Genomic DNA, 26,677 nt, shown 5'->3' with positions numbered 1-26,677 from the left:
CCTTGTGAATTGCCAATGCTAGCTGGCTCAACATCTGTACATTATTAGGCTTACTGAATAGTTTTGTAAGCAGGCAGTTGTTTAGGATTAAATTGAACACTGCTTAGAAGGAAATAGTTAGAGTCTAAATAATTCTAGATATAAATGAGTTAGAATTTAGAAGTTCTTGATAGGTAGAATATGTTTTATAAGAATGCTTACTTTAGAATATGTTGTATTCTGTGTAAATTAATAATTCTGTGTGGAATGTTTGTTCAACTCTCTGTCTGACGTTCTGAGTAGGGCTACAGTGAAGGGGGGCCAACATGTGTTTTGAGTTATTCTGCAGTCCTAGCTGGTTCAATGTATAAGCTGAAGGTGAAAAAGGTCAGAACTAGTCAGCTCTCTTCTCCTTGATTAATTATAGGTAACTGTAGGAATAGTCCTGAAAGTATAGCAGTATGCCATTAAGTAAGACTAGCCTTTGACCCCTTTAATGAATGCCAGAGTTCAGTTAGCAGTTAGTATGAATCAGACTAGGAATATGAGAATAATTAATGTTAGATGGGGCCTCTTAGTCTCTAAGGGAATCCAGTTTAAGCCATAGATGAGAAATCAATCATAATGAGAAATGTAAGAGTTCTGGAGACCAAATGTCTGGCTTGAGGGGCCCCAGGTCACAGGTCAGTTTAGGATGTCTGGAACCTATGTAACTGATATTTCAAAAGTAATGATTGGTTGAGGCAAGGTAGCCAATCTAATTCCTTAACCAATTGGAGAGTAAGGGGGCTGGGCTGGGCTAGGCTAGGAGGAGGGCTTAGGACCCTATTTAAGTAGGAGCAGAAGCAGTTTACGTCAGAAGGAGCTCAGAAGAAAGAGAAGGACAGAAGGAACAGACAGAAGAAGGAGAAGACAGCATAAGAAGAGAGCTGAGAGAGCTGACACAGAGAGCTGAGACAAAGACACAGAGAGCTGAGACAGAGGAGAAGAGAGCTAGAACTGATGTCCTGCTTTGTTTGCTGGCAAATAAAGAAGATTTTTCTCTCATTCTGGTGTGTGCTGTCTGACTCCTGAAGCATCACAAATTCATGCATCAATTCCTGCAACAACAGTGGTGGAGGAGATATGAATGTGGGCAGAAGGAGACAGAGGGGCACAAGAATGAGGTTCACCTAGAGCCTTATCTTTGTCATCATAAGCAAAACTAAAGGCATACACAGCACTGAAATCCACAATACAGCATTACAAAAAAGAATGGAAGCTGTGGAGCATTGACAAAAAAAGTTTGAATGTAACCCTCCCCCCTTCACAGACCCCTAGAAAGCTTCCCAAACACCCCCTACTCCTCCTAAAAGAAAGAATGCAAAACCAGGGAGGTTTACTAAAACAATTATAAAACTCACAAGTTTGCTATTGTTTTCAATAGCGTCTGCGAATGTTTGGGGTAATTCAATATGGCGGCAAGCTCCGCCCACTGGCTTCAGCCCTCAGAATGGGCCAGATAGGCTCATTGTGTCGTCTTCTGGCGTAGAGAACCTGCTTGGTTGAGGCTGGGGGGTAATGCACCTGCGCAAAGGAGACGAGGGCCCGGAGGTTGGTGGATGCGCCTGCGCAGAAGAGACGGAGGGCGCGGAGACTGCTGCCTTTTGGGTGCGCTGCGCCTGCGCAGTTAGAAACGCGCGTGGGGCTGTGTCTGTTGTCGGTGGTTCCGTTTCGCGCTTCCTTTCTCCGGCGAGTTGACGCTCCTCTAAGAACAGGTGGGAAACGTTTAGTGTTGCTTCTTACTTCGGCCCCTCTTCGTCCGCGCCTGTTTTCTTTGGTTGTCTCGCTGGCTTTCTTCCGCTGATATATTTCTTCTGGGCTCGGTTTTCTCTTTGTGGGCGAGGGGACACACTGCCGAGTCGGGCCCTTACTGTGTCTAATTGGAAGCCCAGCTCTTGTCTCATAGTTGTCCAAGGCTGAAGTGGCACTGCAGCTTCATGCGATGATGTCACCTGTGTGTGGCTTGTCCACGGAGAAGTCATAGCTCTGCCAGGCTGATCATGGTGTTTGCATATTAATGCTTGGAGCAGTGGGCTGATAACGCTTGGTTCAAAATCTTATCCCACTTCCTGCTCCTTCTAATCTTCGACAAGTTACAATCCTCCGTTGCCTTACGTGTAACCCCGCAGAGGGCAGGGAAATACATACTCTCCTTGAGTGTAACTTACTTTGAACTACTGGTAGTGGAACTGAATTCTAATCCATGCCTTTTTCAGAAATATAAAGCAGTGTATGCGTTTAGGGGATAATGCTGCATAGATCACTTAGTTTGGCACAGGATGATGCAAACAAAGCGTGATTTCTATATCAGCAATTGAGTGTGCAGCTACTGTTATACCATAAAGGTTGCATTTACACACCCAACTTTAGGTGTGAGTACTAACGCTAGCTCAATGGCTGGTGTAAATAAATGCCTTCTAAATGTTGGTAGTCATGTGTATGCTACTAGTATTCTATAACATGTATGTGTAAGTACCAGGCACACCCTGATCTGTTCACTGCCACTCGTGGATGTTGCTATGGTTTTTGTGTATGCAATTTGCAGAATCCTGACTGAGGGCAGTTAAGTGTGTAACTAGTTCCAATTAGCACCAGTTAACACCATTTATAGTCAGTAACTGGTTAATGCCAATTAGCTATTAAATGATGTCCACAATGGATGCTGCTACTACTACAACTAATCATTTCTATAGCGCTGCTAGACATATGCAGCGCTGTACACATTATACACACAGGTATTTTCTCTGTCCCTACTACTACTACTACTTAACATTTCTAAAGCGCTACAAGGGTTACACAGCGCTGTACAATTTAAACATAGAGGGACGGTCCCTGCTCAAAGAGCTTACAATCTAAGAGACAAGTGAACGGTCAGTCCGATAGGGGTGGTCAAATTGGGGCAGTCTGGATTTACAGAATGGTAAGAGAGGTCCCTAGAGGGCTTACAATCTGGTTTTTTTTTTTTTTTTTTTGTACCTGGGGCAATGGAGGATTACCTGATTTGCCCAAGGTCACAAGGAACTGTGGTAGTAATCAAACCCAGGTCACCAGGATCAAAGTCCGCTGCACTATCCTTGCTGTTCCACAGCCCATATAGGACATCTTGATAGCTGGTGGGAATTTACGTGTTCAAGTGGAAAAGATGCACAAAAGTTCCCGGAAAGAACGGTTTGCTATTTACCCCTCAGTAACAATTACTGAAGTGGAAATAGCAAGTGATGCTTGGATGCAAATGAGCTGCTTGCAAAAACAGTGAGGAACTTGGTAGGGGGAAAGGCTGTGCGTGTGCAGAACAGTCAGTCGCTGAGTGTGGCTGCTCTGCTCATGCTTAGAACAGCATGCTACCCATGGCTTTCATACACACATACAAGCTACATATATGGAAGCCATGTGTAGTTTTTTTTTAATTTATTGCCGTCACAGCTCCCATGGCCACCCCCCCCCCCCAGCTTCTGTGGAAGTTGCTATGGGGTGCATTTAAAGCACTCCCTCTCTCTAACAAACCCTTCCCCACCTTCAAGCCCTAGGACCACCCTCCCCACGATCGGGCTTGTCCTGCCCAGCAAAAGGGCTTCTCTCATTGGAGTTTTGCAAATAATTCCTCCTGCAGCAGAAGTCGAGCAGCGGTTCCTTGGATTAAACAGAAAGGAGGGGAAAGCTCGCATTGCTGCTGAAGAGGTGGCTGCTTTGATGCAGGATAATTGAATGTAAAGAGATTGTTTATCCTGCGGCAGCACTAGGCTCTCCTTGAAATGTCTGAAGTGGCCTCTTCTCTGTCAATAATTGAGCCCACCTTTGCATGCTGCAGGCAGGAGAGGAAGAGGTGCCTTGGATGAAATGACAGCTGCTCTAGACCTCTCGTTAAATTTCGATTGCAAAAGGTAGGTGGTCCTCGCTCATAAATAGCTGTTCATCCATCGGAATGCACATTTGAATACTGATCAACTTATTTCAATGCATTTGCATACTATTCCCGTAGTCTGCTGCTGCAAACAGAAAACAGCCCCTTTGTGCACTGCCCGCTAAATACCGTGCTCACTAAACTGGAGCCAGTCAAAAATTCACGGTGCTGGTCTGATAAGTTTTGTGCATTGGGCCTTTAGTCTGGTGCTCCGCTAGTGGCCATGAACCAGTTATGTGCCCTACGTAAGATAATTCTACAGTATCTGTACTGCTTATTTTCTTATTTAAATCACCATACACAGTGCTAAAATATATTAAATGTTCTCATTTTTTTTAATTTGTATTTTAATTTTACAACAAAGATATAAATCTTTGACAATAAATGCAGATTATTAAACAAGGAACTAAAATATTATACATTCAGAGAATGAAAAGAAAATGAACTTTAAACCCAGTCCACATTAGGTCAGGAGATCTAAGAGTAACAAATCCATGGAAATATGGATATTTTAAAGAGATAGGTAAAGAAGCAATTAGTAAGAAATCTACTCTTCAATTAAGTAGGCTTGAAATCAAACAGTAATTCTAAACATTCAAATACTGAAAGGTCAAATAGAGATTAATCCTTTTCCCTCAAGAAAAAAAATCTCAACTGAGTAGGCTCATAAAAAATATATTGAACATTCTGATAATATAACATTTACAAGGAAATGTAAGCTGGAAAGTATCTCCTAGTCCTATTACAGAATAAACCTCTTCCATCTAGACTGTGTCCATTTAGAGACATTGGAAAATACCTACACTTTTCCACCCATAAATGAGTATCAGGGGTCTTAAAATGTAGTCTCAGAACTGAGTCTTTATCTTGATGGAAAACAAAAGACACCAAAAGTGTAGCCCTAGTAATCACAGTCTTTTCTGAATCTGACAGCTCCAATATATCTGAGATATTTAAATCCACAGAAGATTCAGAAGATCTTTTTTTAGTACTACTACTACTACTACTATTTAGCATTTCTACAGCGCTACAAGGCGTACGCAGCGCTGCACAAACATAGAAGAAAGACAGTCCCTGCTCAAAGAGCTTACAATCTAATAGACAAAAAATAATCAAATCAATTAATGTGTACAGGAAGGAGGAGAGGAGGGTAGGTGGAGGTGAGTGGTTACAAGTGGTTACGAGTCAAAGCAATGTTAAAGAGGTGGGCTTTCAGTCTAGAGGTCACATAGAAAATCCTCTGCAAAGGTAGCCTAGCAGCCTACGGAAACTTCAATATTGTTTGTAAGAAAGTATAAAATAATTCTCTCGCTGAAGTCTTCTGAGTCTGGAGAAAATTTAAAAATCACAATTTGATACCCCTTTGCCTGTCTGTCCTTCCCTTATCCCTTATTTGTCCTGTCTGTCCTGATTTAGATTGTAAGCTCTTTTGAGCAGGGACTGTCTTTTCTTCATGTTCATTTGTGAAGTGCTGCGTACGACTGGTAGTGCTATAGAAATGATTTGTAGTAGTAGTAATATAAAATTTGAGTAAATGATGTGGCTATTGGCTTCTGCTAGCACTAAGTCATGTTATGTTAAGGGCATGATTTATTAGGTCTTTTTTTTACTGTAAACACAGAATGGGAAAACAGTCTTAGTAAATTGGACCCTAAAGAATCTGTGGTACAATTTGAGAAGGAGGAGGGGGAGATTCTGAGAGGGGTGTCAATTGCTATCTTGAACAGGCCTTGACAAATTGTTTGATTATCTACACAAAAGGGTTAAATGATATTTTCCTTATAATCTTTTGTATTTTGCTCCAGAGTAAAAGATGCCACGCAAAAGGAGGAAGAGTAATATGGAAGGAGCTGGCTTGCAATCTCTGGGGGGCGAGGAGGAGGAAGACGATACCGAAGAACGAGGGCAGATGAGTTTGACAGGTGCTAAGAAGTGCGGTTCTGTGGATGCTTTTATTGTTATATCTGACAGCGATGGAGAGGTCAGTAAACAGTATCCATGAACTGCAGATTGGTGATGGGGAGGGGTTGTGCAGTGAGATATGTAATGATATCAGAGGCCCATTTAGTTCTTCTGTTGCTTGATGAAGAGTTGGTTATATTGCTCAATGCCTTCTAGATGGTGGGAATCATGATGTCTGTTATGTATTATGATTTGCTCAGGATGCTATGGATGAGTCAAATATGATTGTTAAATGAAGTCTCAATGGATGCCAAGTCCAAGAAGACTAGTACTACTTATTTCTAGAGCGCTACTAGATGTGCACAGCGCTATACACTAAACATGCAAGAGACAGTCCCTTCTCTACAGAGCTTACAATCTAATGAAGACAGACAAACAGGACAAATGATGGATAAGGGAATTAATTAAGGTGGGAATGGTAAAACAGACATGGGTACTGAACAAGTGAATAGGAGTTAGGAGTTAAAAGCAGCCTCAAAAATGTGGGCTTTTAGCCTAGATTTGAAGACAGCCAGAGATAGAGCTTGATGTACTGACTCAGGAAGTCTATCCCAGGCATATGGTGTAGCAAGATAAAAGGAACGGAGTCTGGAGTTAGCAGTGGAGGAGAAGGGTACAGATAAGAGACATATACATGATGAACGGAGTTCCCGGGGAGGACTTCAAAATTCTGCTGCACGACTAATATTCCGCCAGTGTCGTTTTGCTCATATTAGCCCTCTCAAGTCACTTCACTGGCTTCCTATCCGTTTCCGCATACAGTTCAAACTCCTCTTATTGACCTATAAGTGCATTCACTCTGCAGCTCCTCAGTACCTCGCCACTCTCATCTCTTCCTACATTCCTCCCCGGGAACTCCGTTCACTGGGTAAATCTCTCTTATCTGCACCCTTCTCCACTGCTAACTCCAGACTCCGTTCCTTTTATTTTGCTGCACCATATGCCTGGAATAGATTTCCTGAGCCGGTACGTCAAGCTCCATCTCTGGCCGTCTTCAAATCTAAGTTAAAAGCCCACCTTTTTGATGCTGCTTTTAACTCCTAACCCTTATTCACTTGTTCAGAACCCTTATTTTAACATCCTCACTTTAATATTCCCTTATCTCTTGTTTGTCCTATTTGTCTGTCCTAATTAGATTGTAAGCTCTGTCAAGCAGGGACCGTCTCTTCATGTTCAAGTGTACAGCGCTGTGTACGTCTAGTAGCGCTTTAGAAATGATAAGTAGAAGTAGTAGACTGTAGGGAGAGGTACTGAGGAGCTGCAGAGTGAATGCACTTGTCAATAAGAGGAGTTTGAACTGTATGCGGAAATGGATAGGGAGCCAGTGAAGTGACTTGAGGAGAGGTCTAAGTGAGCATATCGACAATGGCGGACTATAAGTCATGCAGCAGAATTTTGAACACATTGAAGGGGAGCCAGGTGTTCTGTCTTCCCACACATTATGAGAATGGTATGTGGGAACCTCATAATAATAGTGGATGCTCTCTTGGGTTAGTTAGAATATATATAGTCTACTGAAAAGCTACTTTTCTAAGGGTATTTATTTAGGGTGAGGACACAATATGATTATATGTGGGTTGGTTAAGTAAACCCTGGTTGCCCTTCATGACCTGCTTTGATGACCTATATGAGCATGCCCACACTGAGGAGTTACTTGAATGCTAGAAGTAGCCTAGTGGTTAGGGCAGGAGGTTGAGAATCAGAGAAGCCAGGGTTAATATCCCATTGACACTCATTACGACCTTGGGGAAATCGTTAGGGTGCCTTATGGGAATAGGAAAATACCTACTGTACACGGATATAACTCAACCTAACTTTTTAAAAGGTATACACTACATCCAAGTGAAATGAATAAAGGAGCCAAGAGGGCACTGCGAATGGATGCCCTGGAGAGAGCTCACTATCTCTTCTGTTTGGTGCTGCTTCATACCTCTTTTTTGGCAGACCCATGGGGAAAAGAAAGGGGAAGATCTGGCAAGGTACCTCAGTGGTGATGATGGTCCCAACTTTGAGGCAGCCCACATTGCAGGATTTTGGGGTCTGTGCCAATCCTGGAGTGATTCTGCTTTCATCTGCGCTGGAGGAAGTGGTTCCCAGTGGCAGTGCAAGTGGGTCTTCCCTGAACCCTATGGAGAGGTCAATCCCACCACAACCAGGATGTGTAGGTCACCTGGGGAGCACCATGTGCTGGAAGGTCTTATTCTGCCCTCAATCCATTTCTTTTGTCACCTAGTTAGGAAATACATTCCAATTTCTCTTACTCCAGGGGTTTGAAGCAGGAGGAGTACTTTGGGACTGGGAAATGTAGAGGAAGGGATGGATGGTGGAGGTTATGAGTCAATACGGTCTACTGGAGAAGAGAGCAATGAAGAGCTACTGCTGGCAAACAGATGGGAATTAAAAGGAAGTGAAGGCTAGCAAAGAAGAAACTTGAGTAGGTGAGAGCTGACAAATGTGAGAAGAGATGGCATTGGTAAGGAACAAAATTGATGAGAGAGAGAGAGTAAAGGAGAAGGAAAGAACTTGGTCTGTGGGCTGGAAAAAGCAGGAAGTGCAGCTTGTGGTGAAAGAGCAGGGATGCCCTGATCCTCACTCTCAAAAATGATGTGCCCAGTGGTAGGGCACATCTGTTTATGTCCTGGAAACGTAGAGGGCAAGGCTAAAAGTCCTCTTCTACATTTGAATAGAGAGAGGAGTGTGTTTAGATGTTGTGCAGATTGATATGCATAACACATAGTTCCTTCAGCATTTCCCTGTAAAAATGAATACAGTGTGAGTGTTTATATGGTATAGTTGTTGGATATATTGGATATGACTATTAGTATTGTGGGAGTAACTTTATAACCTTCTCTTCCCATATTAATCAGCTGTGGAAGAAAACACTATTCAAAATGAGACAGCTACGTTTAGTCAGACCACTCTTCGACCAAAAAGCCTTCACACTACTAGTCCTACCTCACTTGGATTACTGTAACATTCTGTTCCTTAGCATCCCTCCGGACCGGCCCAGAATCTGACTGATGGGTTGTGCACGCCTTCCAGCAGGTGCAGACTGAGAAAAAAAACTGTGACTCTAGAGAGAGCCAATAAGAGCCCTTGGCAACAAGAGAAAGATCCAGTAATCTCAGTCTTCAGCAGGTGGAAGATGGTGAGCCCTTCATTCTCATTCTTTATATTATGTTTATATTAAATTCTTTGTATTTTTTCTATTTCGTGCTGCAATTTTTTAGTTTGTTTTATTATCTTGGTTTGGGTGAATTTATTTCTTCTGTGCATCCGGATATATATTAAAAAAAAAAAAAGCCTGTTATTTAGAGGCAGAGGCCCGTGGGGGTCTCTTAGCGCCTCGGGGGTGTCAAACTCGGGTGGCTGGGTCCCTACCCCCATGTCCTCCCTGGTATTCTTTTAAGCTGTGCTTGAGTAAAAAAAAAAAAAAAGAGGAAATCTCTGCACATGCACAGAAAGGCAGTTTCCTCAAGCTCTTCAGGGGAAGAGCTTTTGAGGCAGGGAGAACGCAGTCACGAGAAAAAAAAAAAGACGAGGTTTGATTTTGGTTCTCTGCCCTTTACTTTCTCTTTAAACAAGCAAGACAGCTTCTGTTTTCTCTCTGTGATGGTTTGCTGTTGTTTTTTTCTGGCTCCTGTTTTGGTTCGCAGTTGGCTTAGGCAGACGTGATGGCAGAGAAGCTCCACCGCTGTTCAGTCTGTCAGCGGCAGGGAGTCCGAGCGGTGCTTGTAAGTTTTGCACCACGGTAGATGCTTCGTCGGAGCAGGGGCTGTAAAAATGTCTGCGCTGTTGGGGGGGGGGGGGGTCCGATTCGGCAGTTTTAAGTGCAGTCAGGTCAGCCTTGCTGGCAGCGCTGATTTTGTCAGGAAATGCCGCCATTTTGTCTTCCCCTCTAAATGCTGCATTCCTGCCTGCTTTACTGGCCTCTCTACTGGTTCTGTCTCACTCTTGTTTCTTCAGCTTGTGAAGGTGGCTTCACGCCGGAGTTTGTGGTACAAATGTACTAAGCTTTTTTATTGCACAAAGCTGCTCCAGGAGAGGCTTCAGTTCAGAGGTCTCAGGAGGGTCAAGCAGGGGCTGCTAAGCGGCCCAGTCAGTTTTGAAATTTAGGATTTTTCTTCTGATTTGGACCAAGAAATGCCGTCCTTGGAGGAGACATAGGTGTTTCCGGAAGGTCATTTTCCTGAGGACCTCGGTCAGCTGGAAGGTGCTGTGGAGCCTCTCTCTGCGGGGGAGGATCCTTCAGTGGTGAGAAATTTTCATAAAGATGATCTGCAGGAGCTTATTTCTCAGGTTTCCGCTAGCTTGCGATTTGAGGAGCAGGAGACTCCAGTGCCGGAGTCCAGAAAGGTAGATTTACTGGTGAAAGGTATTCATAGGCCAGGTAAGACTTTTCCAATGCGTCAGGATATTAGGGACATCATTCAGGCACAGTGGGAGGTTCTGGATTCTGCCTTTCGTCTTGCCAGATCCATGCTCAGGCTTTATCCTGTTTCGGATTCAGACAAGGATCTTTTACGTCCTCCAGTGGTGGATGCCGTAGTGTCTGCAGTCACTAAACGAAATACGGTTCCAGTGGATGGTGGGACGGCTTTGAGGGATGTCCAGGATCGCTGTATAGAATCCTTGTTAAAGAATAGTTTTGATGTTTCTGCTCTGGCAGTGCAGGCTGCTATCTGTGCTTCTTTAGTAGCGAGAGCCTTTTTTCTTTGGTCTGAAAAGGTCTTGGACTGTTCTTCTGATGATTTTTCAGCGATAGATGCCGAAGTGGTGAAGTTGGAAATTGGTTCGGCCTTTTTGGTGGATGCTCTTTATGACTTGCTTCGGGCCTCTTCTAAGTCTATGGCTCTTTGTGTGGCAGCCCATCGCTCTCTGTGGCTTTGCGGATGTGGCCTCTAAGTCCAGGCTTAGTAAATTTCCTTTTAAGGGTTCTTTTCTCTTTGGCAATGAGTTGGATGATCTGCTGCGTAGCCTGGGTGAGTCTAAAGTTCCGAGGCTTCCTGAGGATTGTCCCAGGGGGCCTGGACGTGGTGTTTTTTTCCGGCTGTGGTAGGGGCTCTGATTTTCGGTTTAGACCAGGCAGAGTAGTTCCGTTTCAATGATCCAAGTTTTTTTTCAGAGGACCTACTCCTTTTGGGGTGGTCGGGAAACTGGAAATTCTTTCTCGTCTTCCTCTCATCCTCAGCAATGAAGGTTTGCGGGCCCAGACTCCGGTTCAGGTAGGAGCTCGGTTGGTGCAGTTTTATGGGAAGTGGGCCCAAATTACTTCAGACCAGTGGATTCTAGATGTTATTCGCGATGGGGTTCGCCTTAGAGTTTGCTCGTCCTTTGTCAGATGCTTTCGTGGAGTCTCCCTGCTGTTCTTTGCTCAAAACCAGGGCTGTCAGGGACACTCTGTGCAGACTTCTTGACCTTCAGGCTATTTGTCCAATTCCTTTGGCAGAGCAGTGTCAAGGACGTTACTCCATATACTTTCTGGTTCCCAAGCAAGAGGGTTCCTTCAGGCCGATTTTAGTTCTCCAGATGGTCAATCGAGCCCTCAGGGTGCCCTTGTTTCGTATGGAGACTTTGCGGTCGACCATTGTGGCGATGCAGACCGGGTAGTTTGATGTCGCTCGACCTCACAGAAACCTACTTGCATATCCCTATTTGACCGGCACACCAACGTTTCCTTCGGTTTGCAGTGCTCGGCCAGCATTTTCATTTTTGGGCTCTTCCCTTCGGACTTGTGACTGCTTCTCGGACATTTACCAAAGTCATGGTTGTAGTAGCCGCAGCACTCAGAATGGAAGGCATTTATGTTTCAACATTTTTATTAAGATCCAACTGACACAGTGCAAACATTACACCATTCACAAGAAATACAAACATAGGCTTGCAGTAAGTTCACACCCTCCAATACTATTCCATATTCTATGGGATTTTTTACATGTAAAGAACACTCAAGAGTAATTCAATGTAAATTTATGTTTTAGGTGTCATCCCCTTTTCCCCTATCCCCCTCCCCCCACCCCCTCCCAAGAATCCATCCCCCACCCACATCAATGCAACTAAAGATTCTCCCGAAGGAGGCACTTTTACATCCAAATAATACATTGTATACCTTCCCCCCTCCCCCTCCGTTATGTTCTCCCCCCCCCCCCAAAAAAAAAAAAAAAAATTATAAGCCGTTTAACACTGAACTGCGCGCGCGTGGAGTCAGAGACTGGATATAGGATCCCCAAGTCTCCAGAAACTGTGACCTCTTCTTCTGTGAGGGTCCCACCGCCCTTCGCTCATGCAATAGAAGACTGTGAAATCTGTTCCTCCAATGCCAAAAATCAGGTGGGTCCGCGGAGACCCACCCATGCATAATCACTTTTTTCCCCATCAAACAGGCCCTGCGAATCAGCTGCCTCGAGCCCCTCTTCTGGAAGGCAAAAAGCTCATATTTATCAAATAATATCCCCAGAGGCGTAAAACTTATTCGAGACTGTACCAACCCCTCCAGATATTCTATGATCTGATGCCAGTATTTTTGTGTGGCAGTGCAACCCCAAAGACAGTGGTACAGTGTGCCTTCCTGCCTCCGACACTTAGAGCAGAGTGGATCAGGCACCCCTCCCATCTTAAACAGCTGCGTCTTGGTCATATAAGCCCTGTGTAGGATTCGGAATTGGCATTCCCGCAGACTCGCATTTACTGAGATCTCCGGGATTCGGGACACCAACTTTGTGTAATCTAAAGTCAATCCGGGTCTCTGCATGTCACGGGCCCATCTAGTGGTGATTACTTCGGTCTGTCTATGCGGGTCTATTACCCATAGAAGCTTATGTAGACTCGAAATTGAGGGCCGCTGTCCCGGGGTCTCCTTAAAGAACTCTCTGACTTTCCTCCCATGTCCACAATTCAACTGTTCCATGTTGAGAGACCGAATATAATGAGCTAATTGCTGGTATGCAAATTCATGACTGGCACTAATTCCTACCCCCAATGCTCCCAAGGTTAGAAGGCCACCCCTCGTCCCTAATACATGTTCTACCCTTGTTATTCCCAGTAGTGCCCATCTCCGAAATACCTGATTCTCAGATCCAGGCGTAAATGTTGGGTTTCCCTGCAACGGTAATAGATCAGATATATCCGCTCCCAAACCCCAGTACCTATTTAATTCCTGCCACACCTCCCTTATTGGTCTTAGCAACAAACTACCTCTAAATTGTGACGGTACCGAACTCTGCGGACCATGTAATAAATAATGTAAGTGAAAGGGCGCAAAAAAAGCTTGCTCCAGTTTCCGCGGTGTATAATCATGTCTGTCCAGCAGCCAGTCACCCAAATGTCTTAGCAGACAAGCCTGATTATATTTTTGTATATCTGGCAGGCCAAAGCCCCCCACTTTCCAAGTGCCCATTAACAAATTCAGCGGCAGCTTAGACTTTTTCCCCCCCCAAACAAACTTTCGTAAGTGCTGGTTAAATTTTGTAATATCTTTATTTCGCAAACGCAGTGGAAGAACCTGCAGCATGTACAGCCATCTAGGGAACTCTGCCATGCGAAATAATTGGACTCTCCCATACAGCGACAGCGGCAGAATTGCCCATTTTTGTAGCCTAAGCTGCATATTCTCCAACAGCCGTGTATAATTAAGATTATAAAATTCCGTCGTCCTCATGGCTATCTGTACCCCCAGATATGTAAAACTCCCTTTGGCCCATTTTAAGGGGAACCCACTCCCCCACTCCGCCTTCACATCATCCCTTGCCGTTAGTGCCAAAGACTTGGAAAAGTTGAGTTTGAATCCAGCATAATCCCCATATTCCTTAAACAATTCTAACAGTGCCTGTAGAGATTTCTTAGGGTCCGTGATGTGTACCAAAATATCATCCGCAAAAGCTGAAATCTTAAAGCCCATCTCTCTCCATTTTACTCCTGCAATTTCCGGATGCGACTCAATCTCTCGTACCAAGGGGTCCAAAGTCAGAACGAACAGCAATGGGGAGAGCGGACACCCCTGTCTTACCCCTCTTCGAACCTGGAATTCCCGTGATTTCTCTCCATTAATCCACAGGAACGCCCGAGGATCAACATACAACGCTCCCACCGCAGTGCGGAAAAAACCCTCGATGCCCACCCTCTGCATCACAGCAAATAAGAACTGCCACGCCACCCTATCAAAGGCCTTCTCTGCGTCAAAACTTATCAGCAGAGAAGGCCGTCCCTGTTCCTCCACCTTCTCCAAGGAAGCAATAAGGGCCCTCATGTTACTTACCACCGATCTACCCCTCACAAACCCCACTTGTGGCGGCGCTACCAAACTAGGGAGCACCCGCGCCAGTCTGTTAGCGAGAATTTTCGCGTACAATTTAGCATCGCAATTTAACAGCGAAATTGGTCTATAGGAACCCATATCTTCTGGGTTTTTCCCCGGTTTCAACAACACGATCATTTTTGCTTTGGTAAAAGACTCCGGGACCTTACCAGAAAGCGCTATGGAGTTAAACAGATTCAACAAAGGCGGAGCTACCTGTTCATACATCAGTTTGTAAAAGGCTATACTATAGCCATCCGGCCCTGGTGCCTTATGAATATCACTCTGTTGCAAAGCTAATATTAATTCCCCCTCCTCTATGGGGGCATTAAGAATTTCTTTCTGTGGTGTCGCCAACTCTGGCAGGTCAATATTATCCAGAAATAACATACTATCAGGTATTATATCTGTATCTGCTTCATACAGGTTTGCATAATAATTTCGAAAACTTTCGACTATGTCCTGCTCAAGCCTATGCACTCTACCATCCGGATTTTGCACCTGCAGGATCCGGGATATCCCCCTTGACCCTCTGGCAAACCGGCCCAACAAGTGCCCTGCCTTGTTCCCATACATAAACAACTGATGTTTATAATACATAGTCGATTTGTATGCCCTCTCCTGCAAGAGCTCATTTAATGCCCTCTGAGACTCCAAGTACACCAATTTCTGTTTCTCTGTCTGGACCCTCCCATAGCTCCGCCGCTGCACCCGAACCTCCCTTTCCAAGCGCAAGATCTCCTGATCCCTGTGCCTCCGTTTCCATGCTCTATATGCGATTATTTCTCCTCTCAGCACCGCCTTTGCGGCTTCCCAATACAACCCATGTTGTTCTATATGACCCTTATTGTGGAGTGCATATTCCCTCCACTTTCCCTGAAGATGTTCCTGAAATTTTGCATCTCGGTAAAGCTCAAATGGGAAGGACCACCCCCCATAACTCCTCTTACTCCCCGCTATTTCCAGTGTTACCCATACTGGTGAATGATCTGAAATTTCTCCTGGCCCAATCTCCGCTGCCACAGTTTTAGAGAAGAGTGACCTTGAAATGAATATATAATCAATCCTAGATGAAGATGAATGGGCTCTGGACAAGTGTGTGTAATCTCTACACCCCGGATGGAGCACCCTCCACACATCTATCAATTCAAGGGTAGTGCACAAAAACGGCAATCCCTTGGAATAGAATCTCTGCCCCAAGCCCCCCTGACTTGTCTTGTCCAATTTTGGGTCGTAGACCATGTTAAAATCCCCCCCTAGGACCACCGGTCCCTGTTGGTAAGGGGCTAGCAGTGTCACGATTTCTGAATAAAATTTTTTATCATAGACATTGGGCGCATATATATTACAGAAAGTGTAGGAGGCCCCTCCCAACTCTGCCTCGACCAACACATATCTACCCACTGAACTTCTCTTTACTGTTTTGATATTTAATTTCAACCCCTTCCTGAATAGGATCAGTACTCCAGCCTTCTTTTTGTGTGCTGGGGATCCAATTACAGCTTCTACCCAGCCCTGCTTAAATTTATCCTGCTCTATGGAAGTCAAATGTGTTTCTTGAAGGAATGCTATGTCCACCGCATGGCGCCTCAGAGCCTGCTGAATTTTTTTCCTCTTTATGGGCGATGAGACCCCCCCCCACATTCCAAGACATTAACTTAACCTGCCCCAGCGCTCCAAGTTAAGGCTTTTCTCAATTTGTTCAATTGTCTAATGTATGGAGAGAGCACCCCCCAGCCCTCAGGTACTCCCTCGTCTAGCCACCAGATGATCCTTTGCCTCCCCCCAGCGCACGCAGTCAGTCCACCATGAATATAAACTGTCCCAAAAACAAACCCCAAAAAACTCCAGAACTCCCCCCCTCGCCCTTCCCCTATTGTACCCCCCATTCTCACCAACCGTCCGGAGTCCTTCCGGAAGACTTCCATTCTGGGCCTGAAGCCACCCTATTCTACTATATCCTACCCGCCTCCATCCCCCATCTTCCCCCCTCCCATATATAAGCGGCTGACAGTTCTCGCAGTCCAAATCTCATATCCCTCCATCCCAGCTCTCCTTCAATGCATTCGTAAGACATGACCCATGCATTGTTTATGAGAGAGCCATAGACACTTTCCCTCCACTGCCCTCCTATTCACTTCTATTCCACTCCTCCCAACCTCCTTCCCTGTCCCAACCTTTTGTATTCCCTCCGAACACATGCATACCACACCCCCTCAATTCATACTCATCCTCCTCAACCATCCATTTATCCTACATACAAGTAACTCTTTCCTATAATCCCCCCTATTCAGATCCTTAGGAGCCCCAACAAACATCTCTCCCCTACTTCTGTCTTTATCTTACAGGAGACCTGCGACAGCCTGAGACATACTCTAAGGACTTCCCTCCAGTCCCCTCCATCAAGAGAAAACCCTCAAGCTCAAGTCTAAATGGTTCATTACTTCCCAGGTTAATCAATCAATACAAACGCCCCACCACATTTTGCATCTGCTGCCTATAATAACTTCTTACGAATGTCCAGCTATACCAGCTTTTCCTCTTCCTGCGTTATCTCCCGATTTCCAGTGTCTCTTAAATCTCAGCTGCGCTCTTTTTGCAGGCTTGTAGTTTCTTATCATGTTGCTAACGACAGTTCCTGCCTATGGGAACTGCCGACCTTATCAGCTGCCTATTGTCTTAGCACTTCGGCAATTTGCTCCTTCACAGTCCACTGTCAGTTTAATGATTTCCTGGGCTCAAAATTCCCTAATACAAGGTGGAAACAACTGCTTCAAACGAAACTTGGCATCAGGGTTCTCACCAAACTACAACTTAAATCAACTGTTGTCTCGAAGTTTAACTTACTAGTCCGTCTGTCTACTGCAGACTCAGCTGCTACCTCTCTGTTGTCTACTCGCATGTCCAACAGTTCTGCTTTCACTCGGGTGCAGCTCTCTTTTTGACCACTTCCTCCAGATATCCATTAGCGTCTTCCACTCGTTCAAAAAATAACACCTTGTCTTGTTCCATAACTTTCAGTTTCGCTGGATACAAGAGGCTGAAACGAATCTTGTGTGCAAAAAGTGCCGAGCATGCTGGTACAAATGCCCTCCGAGCTGCAGCTACTTTGGTCGAATAGTCCTGAAAACAAAGGACTTTGTTGTTCTGATATTTCAGGTGGTTGCCTCCCCGCAGCGATTGTAAAATTTTTTGCTTGTGGGCATCATTAAGCACTTTAAGGATTATTACTCTGGGGCGAGTTTCAACTGCCCTTCGCGGCCCCAGCCTGTGTGCTCTCTCTATACGGAGCTCCCCCACCAGCTCCGGTAACTTCGCTGCTTCCGGTATCCATTTTTCAAGAAAACTTCTGAGGTCTCTCTCTCCCAGGGACTCCGGTAGACCTACCAACCGGAGGTTGTTCCGTCTTGCACGATTCTCAATGTCTTCTAACCGTTCCTCCAATTCTGTGACTCGTTTTAGCAGTGCGGGGGTATCACCCGTCAGCTTCTGCACCGTGTCTTCAACACTGCTGACTCGCTGCTGTACCTCCCGCAGGTCTGTCACGATGGTTGCGTATCTCTCCTCCATGCTGTTTAATTTGTCCAATATTTTTTGAAATTTGTCATCAACCGACAATTCCACTGCCTCCGACACTTCCCGTATAATCTCCGCTGCCCATTGCGAGCTCGGAGTCGGAGACGGCGGCTGGCTCTTGTCCGCCATTTTAGCCTCCGCTCCGCGCCCTTTCTCTTGGCTCTCTTTTTTCAGTGTCTTTGACGCCATACCTCTCGATTTCTCTCCTTTTGTGTATCTCGCTCTCCTTGTTCACTCTTAACCGCTTGCTAATTGCTTTTCGGGGGGATATCAGCTGACTCTGATCAATGGCTCTTTCGGGCGCTTCAGAGCAGTGAGTTAACGCGTCCTCACTCCTCCATAGCCCAACCGGAAGTCGAATGGAAGGCATTTAGACGATTGGTTGATCAGAGCAAAGTCTTAAGGTGAGCGTTCAGGTGACAGTTCGAGTAGTAGACTTCTTGAAGTCCCTAGGTTGGGTAGTCAGCGCACAAAAGATCCGTCTGCAGCCATCTCAGTCGTTGGAGTACCTGGGAGTCAACACATTGCAGGGCCATGTTTTTCTTCCGCTGGCTCGTGTCCTCAAACTGCAGTCTGATTCGTCACTTATTGTAGTCACCGAGGCCAGCAGCCAAGGATTATCTTCAGGTCCTGGGTTCCATGGTGGCGGCGATCGAGGCAGTGCCCTGGGCCAGGGCTCACATGAGGCCGCTTCAGAGCTTGCTTCTTTCTCGGTGGTCATCACAGAAGGACTCTCTACATCAGAAATTGTCACTTCAGGTGAAGAGCAGCCTACGTTGGTGGCTGCGAGATGCCAGTATGACCAAGGGAATGCCTCTGGATCAGCCCAACTGGTGGTTACAACAGATGCCAGTCTCCAGGGATGGGAAGCTCACTGTCAGGGACAGTATGCTCAAGGCCTGTGGTCTCTTCAGTAGAGATCTTGCTCAATAAATCTTTTAGAGACTAGGGCAGTTACTAGCAATCTAGACCTTTGTCCATCTGTTGAGGGGCGAGGCAGTCCACGTGATGTCAGAAGATGCCACCGCGGTGGCTTACATCAATCGGCAAGGAGGAACGAGGAGTCGGCAGTTGGAGCAAGAAGCGTTACAGCTTTTACAGTGGTCAGAGGTGCATCTGGTGGCGCTGTCAGCGGCTCATGTGGCAGGAGTTCAAAATGTTCAGGCAGACTTTCTCAGTTGAAACATGCTAGATCCCGGGGAGTGGGCTCTAAGTGATGTGCTGTATCGGGCGGTGGTGAACAGTTGGGGGTTCCCCAAGATAGATCTGTTTGCTCCTTGGCCGACCAGTCTTCTTTATGCCTTTCCTCCCTGGCCATTGATAGGGCGGCTACTTCAGAGAGTCGAGATGCACAGGGATCGTCTGATCTTGGTGGTGCTGGATTGGCCTCGCAGACCGTGGTATGCCGAACTTCAGCGGCTTCTAGTAGAGGATCCGTTCAAGCTCCCGGTCAGGCAGGATCTTTTGGCTCAGGGCCCGGTGTTTCATCCGGATCTGGGTCGATTCTGTCTTACGGCCTGGCTCTTGAACGGGTGAGACTGACAAGAAGGGATACTCCGCTAACATAATTGCTTCTATGCTTTGCTCTTGTTGGCGTTCTACCTCTTTGAATTATGTTCGGACCTGGAGGATTTTTGAGGCCTGGTGTGAGGAGCTCGGGATAGCTCCCTTTCCCGCGTCCGTCTTGCAAATTTTGGATTTTCTGCAGTGTGGTTTCAACACAGGCCTTGTTTTGAGTTCTTTAAAGTTCACATTTTAGCTCTGCTGTGTTTTCGAGGTTGTGTTCAAGGAAGATCGCTGGCTAGCCACCTGGATGTGTTCCGTTTTTTAAGAGGGGTTAGCCTCCTGCTTCCTCCGCCTCACTGTTCTTTTCCCTGCTGGGATCTTAATTTAGTACTCTCGGTTCTTACCAAGCCTCCCTTTGAGCTTGTATCTTCTTGTACTTTGAAGGACTTAACCCTGAAGGCATTGTTTTTAGTGGCTATTCCCTCAGCTAGGAGAGTTTTGGAGTTGCATGCTCTTTTGTGTAGGTCTCCGTTTTTGGAATTCAGCTCAGATCGAGAGGTTTTAAGACCAGTTCCTTCTTTTCTCCCAAGGTATTGACTCGTTTTCATTCATCTCAACTGGTGGTGTTGCCTGTTCTAGGTTCTTTCTCCAGGTCGGAAGAGCAGCGTCTCTTGAAGCTTTTGGATGTCAAAAGAGTTCTGAAGCATTATGTCAAGTCTACAAAGGACATTTGTCGGTCCAATCAGAGGTTCACGCAAAGGGCTTATGGCTTTTAAGCCCACTATTTCTCGTTGGCTTAAGGAAATTATTGCATCAGCTTACCTTCTTTCTGGGAAAGCTGTTCCGGAAGGAGTTAAGGCTCAGTGTACCAGAGGTCAGGTTACTTCTTGGGCAGAGCGTTGTCTGGTGCCTCCGGAGGACATTTGTATGGCGGCGACTTGGTCTTCTTTGCATTCCTTTTCTAAGCACTATCGATTGGACCTCCTGAGTCATCAGCAAGTTGTTTTCAGGGCACATGTTTTGAGGGCGGGGCTGTTAGGGTCCCTCCCAAAGTCTTACTGCTTTGTTACTTCCCATCAGTCACATTCTGGGCCGGTCCAGACGGACGCTAAGAAAGGAGAAATTAGACCTTACCTGCTAATTTGATTTCCTTTAGTCCCTCCGGACCGGCCCAGATCCCTCCCTTTAGGTATTAGGTGTCTTCAAGAGTTAAGTGATATTGTTTTCTTGGGAGCTGTGTTGCTGGTTTCTGGTTTAATTGTTAAAAAAAAAAAAAAAAAGAAAACACAAATTCTGTGGTTCAGTATATAACCTTTTGTGCATGATATGCAGGGGCATGTCATTGGTCACATTATTGTTGGTGGCAAACACCCTGTGTTGGCAATGTGGCGGTGGCTGCTCAGGCTTTAGTATGCACAGACCATTTACTTATTGTTTTACTTCCTTCTGCTTTGGTACTTTGTTACTGGATCTTTCTCTTATTGGCACTTATTGGCTCTCTCTAGAGTCACAGTTTTTTTTTCTCAGTCTGCACCTGCTGGAAGGCGTGCACAACCCATCAGTCACATTCTGGGCCGGGCCGGAGGGACTAAAGGAAAGCAAATTAGCAGGTGAGGTCTAATTTCTCCCTTCTTGGTATTAAGTGTTAATATCAGGAAAAACGGCAAATAATACAGAATACAGCTGCTAGACTAATATACAGATTAAATATACTAGTGTTTCAACTCATCTAAACAAACTGCATTGGCTTCCCATAGCAGAAAGACTCAGGTTCAAAGCTGCTTGTTTAATTTTTCAAATCTTACGGGGCTTCACCTCTGAATTGCTAAGACCGCTTCACTATATCTTGTCCAGACTAACAGACTGAAACAACAACTAATGCTAGCATCACCATTTCAAAAGACATTAGATATCAGAAGATTTTCAGCTCTCTATTCCCCATCAAAATATGGAACACTCTACCTATTCCCATCAGAACAAAAAACAGCTACCTCAAGTTCAGGAAGAGACTAAAAACCTTTCTCTTCCCATAGACTGCTTCCTAATAATCCATTATGATTTCTACTTCCTAGTATCATCCATTATCCTTTCCTTTAATGTTTTTAGTCTCCTGCATTACACTGCTTTTGTCTCACCTAGAATGTAAACTGCACTGAACCCTTGAAAGGGGATATTAGCAGTATACAAGAATTGAATAAGTGACAGAATGTTGCTGTAGTTCAAGGCCCCACTCCCCCGCACCCCTACTCTCACACTATCACATATTTCCGAATGTATTCAAATTTTAATGCCTAAGAAGACATTGGTTCTTATCACCTCCTGACTCTAATCTAACCCCTCCCTCCCTTCCCCACTTCCAGAGTCAACCTAGACTTATCCTTATAAAATGACAGCAATACACAGCAATTCCAAATGCTATCATAAAGTGTTTAAAATAAGACTCTCCCAATGGGATCAAGGATGGTGTGTCAGTAATTGTAGTTTTTAGTCTGTACTAAAGACCACATGCTATAACTTCCTGGTGTGACCATGACTAGATTGCATATACTATGATTCAAAAGCCTTGAATATTTCCTGCTTGTACACCCTAATAAGTACTTGAAAATGAGCATTAAGATACTGCTGTTCATGCAGTGATTTCTTTCCCATATACAGGAAATGATGGAGAAGAATGGCTTGCAGAAAAGAAGAACCAAACTGCAACTGGACAGAGTCAAGTTTGCAGCCAAAAGAAGAGTTGCACGTAGGTGTGGCCTGGAGAGCCATCACAGCCAGGCATTGCATTTTTTGTGTAGAGTTTTATTCAAGCACAAGATGGGGCAGTGGAGAGAGTTATTGAATGAGCTGGCAGTGTACTGCTTGTCCCTCCAGGTACTCCTTTCTGCTCCGTGCAGCAGCTGTCACAGCCTTATTTATGATTTATAAGGGGGAGAAACTTCTAGAATGTGTGTTTGAAACTGACCCCCTGCTTTTCTGGTTCACTGGGGGAAAGAAAACTAGAGCCATGTTGTTGTTTGAGTTCAAAGTATGTAGCATTCTTAGAAGAAAGGGATGGAAGTTTCAAATGCTTCCCCTCTGGAAACACCTGCCGGAGGAGCAAGGACTACATTAGAAGTGACTTTCTCACACTGACTGTGTCCTCCTTAATTCACTTTGCCAAAACTTTATCTGTACGATTGGATGATTTACCCAGTCCTACTTTTGTGCTATAATCAGTTTTTAGGGCAGCACTCGACAGCACAGTAATTCTTCATTTGAAATATGTAAGTAAAAATCTTTTTGTTCGTAGATTCCTGTAATTTATACCAACTACATCTAACGCATCTCAGTGACTGTATAAAATGTAAATACACAATATTGTGTTGCATTATCCAGTCTTTCTAATTTATTATATTCTTATTTTATGTTTTATAATTGCAGTCTGTTGAGAGCTGAGTTTTCTGGATCAATGGAAAATAAATTTTTCAATGCATAAACATAAGTAGTAAAATATTTTATATAATAAGCTAACTATAAGATCTTAGGAGAGGTTTTGTCATTTTGCTGATGGCATTTGTAGCAAATTAGGGGTTTTATGTGTTAGTCCTGCTTTTGCCATGCAACTTTGCTTTTTCTCCCTTAACTCATATTAATGATCTTAATCACGTGATATCCTGGTCCTGTAACATTCTGCTGTTTTTGGCAGCCAGGACTCAGAACAAAATTGAGTGATGGCTGCTTTGGTTTTAAAAGAGAGACAACGCGTTTGGAGAGGAAGTGACGTCACGGGGCTAGATGGCCGCCTGAACTTCTGGCTCCTGCACTGTCTTGCACCATAGACCCACCATCCAAGCCCATCCAACATAAAAATTGCAGTTTGACTCACTGGCAGGTAGTGTAGATACTGCTGAACAAGATGAGCAAAACATCGGGGTCGCAGCAGCGAGAGAGGGAGCAACATTCCACCCGACAGTTGGCGAAGGGCCTTTCCCGCCACGAGTCCCCAGAAACGCGGAGATCGTCTGACTCCGATACTGCATCCTCCCACGCTGATCACCGAAGTACAGTTGTAAAAAAGAAAAATCCTCCAAAGGACTTAACGAAGTGCCTTGAGGCGATTAGGGAGGAAATTAAGGCCTCGCGTTTGGAGATCCTGGAGCATGTGGACGCCATTAGCCTAGACCTGAGAGAGTTGGGCGGACGCGTGGAGGAACAGGCTGAAACAGCAGTGGCGATGGAATCGCGAGTATCCCACCTGGTGGAACAAGCAGAGGATCTACAGTATAAACTAGACGACCTCGAAAATCGGGGTCGTAGGCATAACCTGCGATTTCGTGGAGTACCGGAGAGCGGAGGCGGAGAAGATGTCCCCATCATTATACGTACCTTGTGCGAGCAGATTTTGGGCGAAACTGTCGCCCCTGATGAGCTACAGATCGAGCGAGCGCATCGGTCCTTGGGCAAGGCTCCAGGTAACAGACCACGAGACATAGTGGTGCGCTTCACCTCATATCCTTTTAAGGAGCGAGTTTGGGAGCAAGCCCGGAAAAATAACACTCTGGAGTACAACGAGGCGCGGGTCACTGTATTTCAGGACCTATCGAATTATACCCTGGCGCAAAGAAGGGCTATGAAGCCGGTTCTTGAAATTTTGCAAAAAGAGAAGATTGCCTACCGTTGGAGCTTTCCCTTCGCGGTTTGTTTTGAGCTCAGAGGCAAACAGCTCCGGTTTCGCCGAGTCCAGGAAGCATGGCAGAGCCTTCATGAAGCTGGGTTAACGGCAATTCCACCGATGGGATTGGCGCCAGTTACACAAGCAAAGCTCCAGAAGTGGAAGCGAGTGGGGCAGAAGTCTTCGAAGCGTGGGACCTGATTTGGCTTGAGCAGCAATGGACTTGCGCAATACTATAGCCTTGGGACATGTAAAGCAGTTTGGACTTTGGACATTGCACCAGTGGTAGTTGTTATTGCTGTGGTGGATGGGTGATGGATGAGTTGGGAGCATGTGCGATGGATAAAGGATGATGTGGGAGTATGATTGATGCTGGGGGGGGGGGGGGTGGTTGGTTGGGCCAGTGAATTACTTTCTCTACAAATCCCATTCAGTGCCGGCAGGCATTGTCTGGTGGGTGGCTGGAAGGGGGGAGGGGGGTGGAATGGCGGGGATTGGGGTATACAATGGGAGGCTAGAGGTGGAAAGAGGGTGGAGTAGAAGGGGAGGGAGGAGGGAGGGGGATGAGTTGTTGTTAGGGGAAAGGGTTAGGGATAGTGGGGATATGACCTGGAGGACAGTTTCACAAACAGTGATTGAATATATAGTTATTTGGATTGCACAGCTAAAGCTGAAAATTTCGGTAGCGTGTTCATTTTGAGTTAACTTATGAATATGGACTTAAACGTATTGTCTTATAATGTAAAGGGCCTTAATATGCCACAAAAAAGGCAAAAAGTATATAAAGAACTGCAGCAGCTCAAACCACACGTGGTCCTTTTGCAGGAGACACACCTCCAGCGTAGATATGAAAAGCTTCTCTCCTGCTTGGGTTACTCTGGGGTCTATTGTGCTTCCACGGAAGCTTCCAAAACTTGTGGTGTGGCAATTATGATTCATTCATCTGTTGGGGCGCAGGTAATGGCAGTTAAGAAAGATCCGGGAGGACGCTTTATTTTTATGCATGTTCAAATTAAGCAAGTGGACTTAACGATAGCATCTGTGTATGCCCCTAACTCTGGGCAGGTAGAATTTTTTGCAAAGGTGAAGAACTCCTTGGCGGGGTTTGTACGGGATTTGTTAATAATGGGGGGTGATTTCAATGCAGTTATGAACCCTGCCCTGGATCGATCTGGTTCTCCTAAAATTGATGGAGGGAAGAAAGAGGCGCTAGCCTTAGAATCCATGGTGCATTCCCTAGGAACACTAGACTTGTGGGGTTGACACACATGGCGGATAAAGATTATACATTTCATTCCAGAGTTGATGATTCATACTCGCGCATAGATTACATATTTGTAGATGTGGCATTGGTAGAGAGGGGGCCATCAGCGGGTCTGGGCAGCGTGACAATCTCAGATCATGCTCCAGTATGGGTTACATTACCAACCATAAGAGCCGAAACTAAAGAGAGGAGATGGACCTTAAATACCAGTTTACTGCATGAGCCAGAGGTGGAGGCGGGTTACCGAGTAATGTTGCAAGAGTACCTGGAGCTCAATATAGATTCAGGGCCCTCTCTTGCTACTATTTGGGATGCTCTGAAAGCTGTTTCCAGGGGTTACTTTTTGCAAATCGCTAGTAAGCGTGCAAAGATACATAGGCAACAAATAACACGCTGCTTGGAGCGCATGCGTCACCTAGAAGGTCAGCATAAGGTAGATAGGGCACCCCAGACTATGCAACAGTTGAGTGGGGAACGGATGAAGTTGGACTCTATCTACTCAGAACAACTTAGTATGATGCAGGCAAAGTATAGGGCGGGAGCTTACGAATTCTCTAATAAGGCAGGTCGGCTTCTTGCAATAAAATTGCGCAGGCAAAAAGTAGATAGAAAGGTGAAGCAAATACGTGACGAGCACAATACGGCGTTATTTACATCTGAGCAGATCCGTAATCGTTTTGCGGAATTTTATACAGCACTATATGCCCAGGAGATCCATCCATCTAAGGATGATATTGAGGAATATTTGGAGAATTGTCCGCTATCTCCGTTGGCAGGTAGTCACAGGGATCTGCTTGAAGAGGCAGTTACGTCACTTGAGGTACAGACGGCCATTAAAGGCCTACCATCAAATAAATCCCCTGGGTTAGATGGGCTTCCAAATGAATTTTACAAGAAGTTTGCTTCTGAACTGGCACCGTTGCTTGCAGACCTCTTTAATCAGGTGGGAGGTGGAGGGGCCTTGCCTCGCTCAGTGATGGAGGCATGGATCGTGGTGTTGCCCAAGCCTGATAAGGACCCAGTGGATTGTGGTTCGTATCAGCCAATTTCGGTCCTGAATGCAGATGTTAAAATCCTGGCAAAGGTTCTGGCAAATAGACTTGGACCTATAATGCCGACGCTCATTCACCCACATCAAGTGGGATTTGTGGCCCACCGTAAGGCCATGGACAATATCAGACGTACTCTAGACCTTATGTTTTTTGCGAAGAGAAACCAAAAGCCATTGTGCCTTCTTAGTCTAGACGCTGAAAAGGCTTTTGATAGAGTCCACTGGCCTTTTATGTATAAGGTACTGGAGGCTATGGGGTTTGGTGATCAATTTAGGAGGTGGATTCGGGCATTTTATGTAGCTCCTAGGGCGTGTGTCAGAGTGAACGGGAGTAACTCCGCTTTGTTTACTTTGCACAGAGGGACAAGACAAGGGTGCTCGCTCTCGCCGCTATTGTTTGCTATGGTCATTGAACCATTTGCAGCAAGAATGCGGGCAGACCCAGGCATTTC

General features: G+C 45.4%; 1 protein-coding gene across 3 annotated transcripts in view; it reads left to right on the top strand.

Annotated features, from left to right (window-relative positions):
• The first annotated feature begins 1,649 nt into the window (after nucleotides 1-1,649).
• The window catches only part of UIMC1 (ubiquitin interaction motif containing 1), an 87,638-nt gene continuing 62,610 nt past the window's right edge, over nucleotides 1,650-26,677 (top strand). For 2 of the 3 annotated variants that reach the window (XM_030211735.1, XM_030211737.1), the window contains exons 1-3: nucleotides 1,650-1,736; nucleotides 5,728-5,903; nucleotides 21,915-22,002. In XM_030211735.1, the coding sequence (XP_030067595.1) occupies nucleotides 5,736-5,903; nucleotides 21,915-22,002 (256 nt within the window). In that variant the 5' untranslated portion in view covers nucleotides 1,650-1,736; nucleotides 5,728-5,735. Of the gene's footprint in view, nucleotides 1,737-5,727; nucleotides 5,904-8,955; nucleotides 9,033-21,914; nucleotides 22,003-26,677 lie in introns of those variants that run through there. The other variant, XM_030211736.1, reaches the window with a different exon arrangement.

This window comes from Microcaecilia unicolor, chromosome 8 (assembly GCF_901765095.1).
Source record: "Microcaecilia unicolor chromosome 8, aMicUni1.1, whole genome shotgun sequence".
NCBI lineage: Eukaryota > Metazoa > Chordata > Amphibia > Gymnophiona > Siphonopidae > Microcaecilia > Microcaecilia unicolor.
Note: the sequence above shows the minus strand (reverse complement) of the source record. Positions and strands in the feature narration are given on the sequence as shown.